The sequence below is a fragment of the Vombatus ursinus genome, unplaced genomic scaffold, assembly GCF_900497805.2.
Source record: "Vombatus ursinus unplaced genomic scaffold, bare-nosed wombat genome assembly UNPS02014807.1, whole genome shotgun sequence".
NCBI classification, from domain to species: domain Eukaryota; kingdom Metazoa; phylum Chordata; class Mammalia; order Diprotodontia; family Vombatidae; genus Vombatus; species Vombatus ursinus.
The window spans coordinates 6,668,558-6,677,881 of record NW_020954585.1 but is presented as its reverse complement, the minus strand read 5'-3'; the positions used below and the strand labels follow the sequence as shown (position 1 = coordinate 6,677,881).

Genomic DNA, 9,324 nt, shown 5'->3' with positions numbered 1-9,324 from the left:
ACAACATGACTAAGTTTCCCATGCCTCTCCAAGGAGAATCTGTGGGTCATATGGCAGAAAAAGAGCACTAAACTTGGAGATGTAAGACTTTGATTTGGTTCTTGGTTCTACCACTAAACACCTGTGTAATCTTGGACAAGGCATTTAACTTCCGTAGATCTCAGTTTCCTCATCTATAAAATGAGAAGTTTAGATTAGATGACTTCTAAGCTCTTTTCCAGCTCTATCTATACAATCCTATACTCTACGCATTTAGCTACAGTTATCTTTTGCTTTTTGGTCGTTATTGATTTGCCCTAATTTAATTTGCCTAATTAACTATGCATTCATTTTGTATACAGGACGTCCCAAAAGTCTGAGTACAGTTTTAATTTAGTAGCTTAAAAGACAAGAAGTTCTCAATGATCTCAGATAAGAGTGCACACAGTTAAGCTAATGTTGATAGTCTAAAACTTGTGCTAGTCTTACCACGTTATGTCCCCTTTTCTACCACTCTGTCAAAGCTACCATAGAAACAGGATAGGGTCTGCACAGAACTAAAGGCCATTTTGTATTTTTCTTTGTTTTATGGGTTACAGTGGTCAAAGAATTCAACACCAAGTGGCTAGACTGAAGTTTAAGAGGAAAATATGTAAATAAGATCATAGGATTAAGAGCTCAAAGGGACCTTGCAAATTGGAGTCCAGTCCCCCCCCTCCAGAAGAGGAAACTGAGGTTAAGTGATCTAGGCTTTCAAAGGATTAAAAGTTGTAGAACCAAGAATCCTAACAGCTATAAAGAATTTGCCATTTTAATTATGGCCTCTGCTAAGAATATTACCAGTTGACTGAATGTAATGATATTTATCACTAAAGTCACTTGCTTCTGACTGATCAATATTCGACAAATTTTCCCTTTTTTTTTTAGTACTACCTGATTGGCTCACCTACTCCTGATTGACAAATAAGTGGTCCACAGCTCAGGCTAGTTATTTTGTTTGAAAATAAGGTCTAAAAAATTTGGTACTCAAAATCTTATAAAAGTAAATGTTGAAAACTATCTTCACAAGTTAATTGGAAAAAATACAATGCTATTAAGAAAAAAATTGTTTAAAATTTTAAAAAATGAAAATAAGGTCCCCTTATAAGTATAGTAGAGGATTTATCTACTTTTTGGTTTGTTTTGATGAAATCTCCCAGTATGTATAAATGTCCTATAGGGAAAGAGAAAGCTCTAAGTGTCAGGGTTAAACACAAATGTAGGCTGACAGGATGCAACTTTTTTTTAAACTATAGATGCCTTATCTGTGTATCATAGAAGTCAATATTTTATTAATGAAACTATGAAACTGTGTCAAACTGTATATTCATAAGCTATTTTACAAATGAGGGATTATAAGTATATGTTTTTATGAGATTACAATCAGACTTGAGATTAGGAGAAAAGTTAGGACAAAGAAAATCTTATGTTAAAGTTTATAAAAGCATAAATGGATGGTATGTATAGATGAAGGTGGAAGAGGTAAATTAAAACCAGGGAAAAGAAGGACAGTCGATTCATTTTCAGAGTGGTTAGTAAGTTTCTGAATTCAATTGCCTATAGTTCTTGGTTGTTTCTGCAGGCATATCCAAAACAACTTTTTTATCTTCCTCTCCCACACACCCTAAACTTACCTCCTCTTCAAACTTCTATGTTTCTGTTAAAGGAACCACTGTTCTTTCAGTCCCTCAAGTTCATGACCTTGAAGTCATGCTCAACTCCTCCCTCTCCTTCACTTCACACAGCCAATCAGTTAATTGGCAAGTCTTTTCAATTTTACCTTAAGAACATCTCTCACATTTCTCTCTTGTCTCTCAAAAGGCAACGACCTCAGTAGAAAAATATTCATAGAACTTTATTTTTAATAGTGAAAACCTGTAAATAACCAGTGTGGTTAATGATTGGGGGATGGCTGAGTCAATTATGTTATATTAATGTACTGGAATGTTATAGTACCACAACAAATGATACATATGAAGAACAGAAAGAAATATATTTACATATACAAAATGATGCAAGTGAGGTCAGCATAATATGAACTACATAAACGTTTGCTACAACCATATTTTAAAAACTACAAAGACAAATGGATCACAGGAAGATTTGGATGGGGACAATACATTTATTGTTCTTTTGTTAAAATTTATATTGTATTAGTTATACTATTAATCAAACTCTCTCAAATCTTCAACCTCTCCCTATCAACTGCTTCTTTCTCTACTGCCTTCCAACTCTCACTCCACAATCTAACTTTCAGCTTCATTGCTCAACTTAAACTGCTGTTGCCAAAGTTAACTCCTTTTTCTTAATTTCTAAATCTGATGGTCTGTTCTCAGTCCGAGTCTTCTGCTGCATATGATGCTGTTGGCTGATCTCCTTCTCTCCCTGTTTACTCTCTTCTCTGGGATTTTTGTGACATTAACCTCTCCAGCTTCTCCTCTTTGTTGTCTGACTGCTTCTTCTCATTCTCTTTTCCTGGCTCATCATCCACACCATGTCACCTAATGGTGGGTATTCTCTCCAAGAATCTGTCCTGGGCCTTCATCTCTTCTCCCACTATACTCTTTCTTGGTAGCCTCATTGGCTGTCATGGGTTTAACTGTCATGTCTATGCACGTAACTGCCAGATCTGCATAACTAGCCCCAGTTTCTCTTTTGAGCTTTAATCCTATATAATCAGTTGCCTATTGTGCATTTCAAACTGGATGTCCCAGGGACCTCTCAAACTCAGCATGTCTAAACCCTCCCCATTTCCAAACTTCCCTATTTCTGGTGAAACCATCACCATCCTTTCAGGTTTCCAGGTTTGTAATCATAGCAATATCGTAGATTCCCTATTCTCCCTCATCATACATATTAATAGTTGCCAATCTTGCTATTTCTACCTTCATGATATCTTTCCCATAAGACTCCTTCTGTCCACTTAAAAAGAGAATACCTAGATTATTTCAATAGCCTCCTTATTGATCTCCCTGCCTCAAGTCTCCCAACACTCCAGTTCATTCCACACATTGCTGCCAAAGTAATTCTTCCTAAGCACAGATTTGATCATGCGAGTCCTCCATTCAACCAACTGTAGTCACTTCCTATTGCCTCTAGAATAAAACGCATTTAAAGTCCTGTATAACCTGACCTCTACTTCTCTTTCCAGACCTGTACATTACTCCCACACATTCTCTCCCCCCATACTCTTAACACTCCCCCCCCAATTTCCCACCTCTTATAATTCCCTCTCTTCCTTTAAGATACAATTCAAGCAATGGCTTTTCTGATTCTACCAATTGCTAGTGTCTGTCCTCCCAAACAATCCAAATCATTCTGGCTCTCTTCGACTGGCCAACAATAGGTTTCAGCCCAAGCCCATGGGGTCATTGTTGGGCCCTGATTGCTCAGAGTGAATGTAAATAGCAATTATTTATATTTTGGCCAAAAACCTTGAGGGTCTTCCCCTTCCAGACTGAGATATATATAAATATATATATATATAATACATATAATATATACACACACACACATATATACACACATACATACATATACATACATACATATACATATATATACACACACATATATGAGGCCATTCTTTTCCTCATTTCTTACCTAGCATTAATCAGTGAATGGGCATTGTCTCACTCAAACTGAGACCTGAGAAAGACCTTAATTTAAAAAGGCCATGGTCTCCCACTTCATCCCAGGCCACTTCATCTTTCCCATCTATATCTTGCCACTGGACCCAGAGGGCTGCAGAGAAGAGAGAGGCTGAGTACTTTGCACAGTCCTCCCTCACTTAAATCCAATTTGTTTTCAAGTCATGGCATCATGTTCCTGATGTCATGGTCCTCTTTGAGAATGAAGGACAAACAACAACTCTGTATTTAACTATTTTGTTTACATTTTTATTTATTCACTTTATGTTTGTACTATGTATAAATGCTATATATATTCATATATGTCTCTTATTAGAATATAAATTGCTTGTGCGTAGGAATTATACTTTTATCCCCAGCCTAGCACAGTGCCTGGCAGGAGCTTAATAAATACTTACTGATTGTTGATTTTCCCTGGCAACTTCACAAGATAATAAGTTGCAGAATAGTTCTGATTTGCAATGATAGAGGGAGTTTCCTCATTGAGTCCTTACATAATGAAATATCAAGTCCTAACCAATTACACACACATATTCAACCCCTTACACATAAAATGTTTATAAACATATATTTTATATAAACATATTTTATACAATATAATAATTGTATGTATATATATTCATACACATATACATACACATGTGTATATACATATGTTGAATGTGCATATATATGTATATACACAATGCAATATAACTAACATATACACACATATATGTGTAATATAGATTACCACACACAAATGTGTATGGGGAGGGGGTGAGAAGAGAGAGCAGAGAAGAAGAATAGGTAGAAGAGATCTACTAAGAGTACTCGACTATAGAAAAAAGGCTTTTAAGTCTTTATAAGTCTTCCTTTGAGAGAAAACATATTACTTTAAAACATGTTAAAATTATAGAATAAAGCCAAATCGAATATTGCTTTACTCATGTCCAAGTGGGGAAATATCCTGATGTGGATTTTATTATGAAGGGTTGTTGAAAATACAGGTTCATTTTGCTATTCACACTAGTTTGTTAACAGTTTGCATGGGATGAAGGTGGGGTGTAAAATTGGTTTCTGTCTCCCAAGATTTATCTGGATTTCCAGGCATCAACGCAATTCCTTTTTGGGTTTGGGGTTCTCAGTTCTCATATGGTTTAAATCAGGGGTTCTTAACCTGAAGTCTGTGTAATAATTTCAAGGGAATGGGTCTTACATCTTTATTTAAATATACTGACTTCCTTTGTAATTATTCATTTTACTTTATGTACTTAAGACATTATTACGGCGCCCGGGTGTCTCCAGGCCGAATTTACCCCAAGAAAGCGGGCTGAGAAGCCTGCAGGCCCCAGACCCCTGAAAAAGAAGAAAAGCGGGAGAAGCCGGGAATGGAAACTTTCCTCACTACCCATAATCCTCTTCCCGGACTTCCGGGAGAGGCCAAGTCGCAGCCAAAGGAAAGCAGGTCTGACCCCGCCCCTCCCCCGCCCCCACCCCCTCCTGAGGAGGGGCTGTCTCGCCGAGTTTGGGACGGCCCACGCTGGAAGGGCATTTCCTCCCGCCTTCCTGTTCGTGTCCTAAGGCTGCTTCGTTTCGTGGGGGTGTTGGAAATGTGGTGGTACCGATTTATTCCACCAGGTGGATGGGTGTAGGGTTGTGCTCCAGGAGGGAAGACGATGGAGGAAGAGACTCCTGGAATCCGGAGCCTCCATAATTTTCTTTTTTGTGGGGGCGGGGTTGAGGCAGAGACCAGGGGTCGTGCCGCGTCCCGAGGCGAGCTATTCCATGCACTCACCGGCAGGGGTCGTCGCGTCAACGCTTCTCCCTCATCCCGGAAGGGGGCGCACGGTGGAGCCGCTTCGGCTCCGGGAAGGCGCGGCCTACTTCTCTTCCGCACCAAGTCGATTTCCGGTCCTGTGTCAGTCACTTCCGGGGGTTTGTAGCTCTTTCTCTGGGAGGCTGGCGGTTCTTGCAGAGCCGCTGCCGCAGATTGGATCGAGGTTCTCAGCGGAGTCTTTGGATGGGGAGGCCACCTCTGTGCTGCGGACGATGCTGGCGGACGACTCCGGATCCCAGGAATGTGAAGCGAAGGGTGCCGGAGCCGCCGGATTGCCACCGCCGCCTGCCATAGACTTCCCCCAGGAGGCGTCGGACATTCGATATGATGGTGAGCGGACCTGGGCTCTGGGAACGTAGGCATCTGGACTGTACCTAGGCCCGGGGGCCCCGTTATCTCACAACGTCGGTGGTGGGAAGAGATGAAAACAGCACAAAGCAGAACAAAACAAAATCCCAGTTAGCCGAAGCAGGTCTTCAGCACTTCTCCCCAGCGCTAGGCACAGTAGAACCTTGTAATAATTTGAACTAAATGCTTTTTTTCTCCAAACCTACTGCATCCTTCCTTCCCCGTTCCTCTCTCCGTCACACACACATTCCTGCACACATACACATACGCACACTTCACTTTCTATCCTTTTGTCAGACATGTCTCAGCTTGTGCGCTTGTCCCAGAGGTTCAGGTGACAGCTGAGAGCTTGAGATGAAGGAACCAGGTAAATCGACGTGCGCAAAACTTGTCTCCCTTAGAGACCAAAAATTCGATATGCTTTTACCTCGAAAGAATAAATGAAAACGCATTTATTACTGCTGAGGTAAAAGGTCAGTAAATAATTTTTTTAGTGTTGATGTTGTCACCAACCCCTTGGCATCTTTGGACAGCCATAGCAGCTGTTAAGCTTTACTGCTCGGTTCATGTTGTTATTTGCTTCCTTGACAGTGATGTAACTAAAGACTGCTTAGAGTGATGCAACATAACCCATTCAGCTTTTTATCAATTGCGAAGTACAACCAGAAGGAAATGCAGGGCTTTGTGCCAGGAGTTAAGGGTTTTGGTTTTAAATATACCTTTGTCTCAAGAAATTTATAATCCAGAGGAGAAAGGTGACCAACCTTTGTAGATATGACATCACTGAGACAACAAACCTATTCTATAGAAAATATAAGGGGGATTGGAGAATTGGACTGAAACTTGAACAAGTTCAAATTACCTAGCATTTTAGTAAAGGAACGATATGTTCTTATGCTTTTAGGTGGCATTTGGAATGAAGAACATTGGCTAGGTTTTACTGGAGTTTGAATAAAATGCCTATATAGAATATGTCAAATTTTTTTGAGTTTAAGACATATAGTAAATGTCATCATGTATACTACATATTTGATAACCAAAAACTAAATTATTTTAAAATCCTTTTATAGCAGTAAATGCTAGGACATAAATGACTTGCCTCAAGTTATTTAATAAGAGTAGTACATCTTATAATATGAGGTAGTATATAACACTTTATATAATTTCTTCACCCACAGAAGAAAATAGAAGTAAGAGAATATGCGTATTATTATACTTGGTATTTTAAGTGGGAGTCAGAATGGTATAGAGGCAAGTATAATGGTTATGGAGTTAGAGGACTTGAATTTTGAGTATGGCTCTTACCCTTATTACCTGTGTGACCTTAGTCTGGATTTCAGTTTCTTAATAGGTAAAATAAAGGAGTTTGACTAGATGACCTCTAAAGCTATTTAATGCTCTAAATCCGTAATTCGTTTGTTCCCATTTGTAAAGGGAAAATTGCAAATTTTATCTTCATTTTTAATGGACAAGATGGCAAGTTTAAATGAATTTGCAAAAATGTAAAGCCTTAGATAATCCAAGAAAGAACTTCATCTGTAAACATGTAAGCATACCTTGTCTGTAGTCTTGTGATAAGGTTTTCTGTGAACTCAAGATTACTCCTAAAAGGAGTAAACTGTGGTTACCTTGTAAAAAAAATTTTTCTTCTGAGACTGGGTTATTAATAATACTGTTGAGCTTACATAGAACCTGTTCTTTTGAGAGTCTCATAGTATGCATAAACATCTTTTAAAAAATTTATACTCTAGAGAGTAAAGACGATACAGGAGGTGTTTTTCCATTTTCTTAAATGAAGAAACTGATACAGGGAAGTTAAATGATTTACCCAAGTTACTTAATAAGAGAGTAATGCATAATAATATTAGCTTTTCCCACTTTTCTCAGACTGCCAAACTCCCAACCTTTAATCTACTAATCCACTTAAGAAAAGAACTATATAATGTGAATTGTTGTTAATATTCATGAGAGCAATAATAAGCTCCTCTTCATTTCCTGCATTTGTGTTGGAGCTCATAGATTTATAGCTATAAGGTCATCTAGTCCACCCCCCTCGTTTGCAGCATTTAACTGGCCTAACTTAAAGTTTGTCCAAGTCAGCTGTGAAGTAGATGGTGTGGTTCTGCCTTTACTGAATTCTGAGAGTCATAACAGTGACTCTTAAAAAATATCACCTTTCCAAAATAACCCAATTTTATACAGCATTTTAAGACCTCCAAAGCACTTTTCTCAGAACTATGTGAGATGGGTATATTTAAATTTCTTTATCCTCCTTTTTTACGGATAAGGAAAATTAGAGATTCATAGAGGTTAGACAGAGGTAGTAAGTTGCAGAGCTGCTGGGTCTTGAACCCAGGTTCTTGGATTTAAAATCTAGTGTTCCTCCCACAGTACTATAATGTGCTTTTTCATGAACTCCTTTGGCTCTCACAACAACCCTGTGAAAGTGTTTCAGATGAGAAAACAGACTCAGCAAGGTTAAGTAGTATACTAAGTATACTAAATACTAAGTAGAGCTGTTTCACTTTCTCCCTCAACCTTTGACTGCCCTACTATTTCCCTCCTTTCTACCTCAGAATATCTCTACCTTCCTATCCTCAGAAGTCATTTCCTTCCTGCCTCGTAAGGAAACCTGTCTCCTCTTCCTTGTCAATAATTGTCAAGGGAGTAATCTACTACTTTCATTTCCTTGATACTTGTTTCTTAACATCTTGCCAGGCTGGTTTTTATCTTTACAATTCCACTAAAAGAATTTAGTCTCCCTATTTTCAGTCTTCATCCTTCCAATTTTTCCTTTACATTGTTAAACAGCTTAATCTTCCTTATGTACAAATCTGATCTTGTTACTCCTATTCTCAAAATTCTTCCATAAAATAAAATTTAAAAAAAAAACTTTTTAGCCTGTCATTTAAGACCCTCCATAGTTTATCTTTTTAGCCTTATCTCTCACTATTCCTCTTATAATCTGTGCTGCAGCCAAATTAGATTACTTGTGCTTGTCTCATCCCTGCTTCACCATTCTGGTTATGCCTTTGCTATGCCTAGAATGACAGCTTTGCCTTCCCCCTAAACTTCATTTTGGTCTTCACTTGTTAAAGTTTTACCCATCCATGAAGACCCAGCTCATATGCCTCTTTCTTCATAAGGATTCCCGATTTTTTCACCAGCAAGCCCCTACTCTCCCTCCCTTCCCAAGTATTTATTTTTGCTTCGCTGATTTCTATGTACTAGAATCATAGACCTAGACCTGTAATGGAGTTGGAGGCCATATAGTACAATACCCTCACTTTTTATATGTGGAAATTGAGGCCCCTGGAAGGTTAAGGGACTTGACTGAGGTTACATGGGTAGTGTCAGTGGTGAGGTTTGAACTCACGTCCTCTGACCCCAGAGAAAAGCCAGTGTTCTTTCACTGTAGCTCTCATTGATATTGTTTGTTCAGCTTTGTTTGGAGAGATTTAATGGGAATAGCACAGGACTTAAGAGTTG

At 38.7% G+C, this 9,324-nt stretch overlaps 1 protein-coding gene across 1 annotated transcript in view; it reads left to right on the top strand.

Moving 5' to 3' along the window:
* Positions 1 to 5,242: 5,242 nt before the first annotated feature.
* The window catches only part of EIF2AK1 (eukaryotic translation initiation factor 2 alpha kinase 1), a 29,510-nt gene continuing 25,428 nt past the window's right edge, over positions 5,243 to 9,324 (top strand). Inside the window, exon 1 of the mRNA XM_027874741.1 lies at positions 5,243 to 5,817. Coding sequence (XP_027730542.1) covers positions 5,436 to 5,817 — 382 coding nt within the window. The 5' untranslated portion in view covers positions 5,243 to 5,435. The remainder of the gene's footprint in view (positions 5,818 to 9,324) is intronic.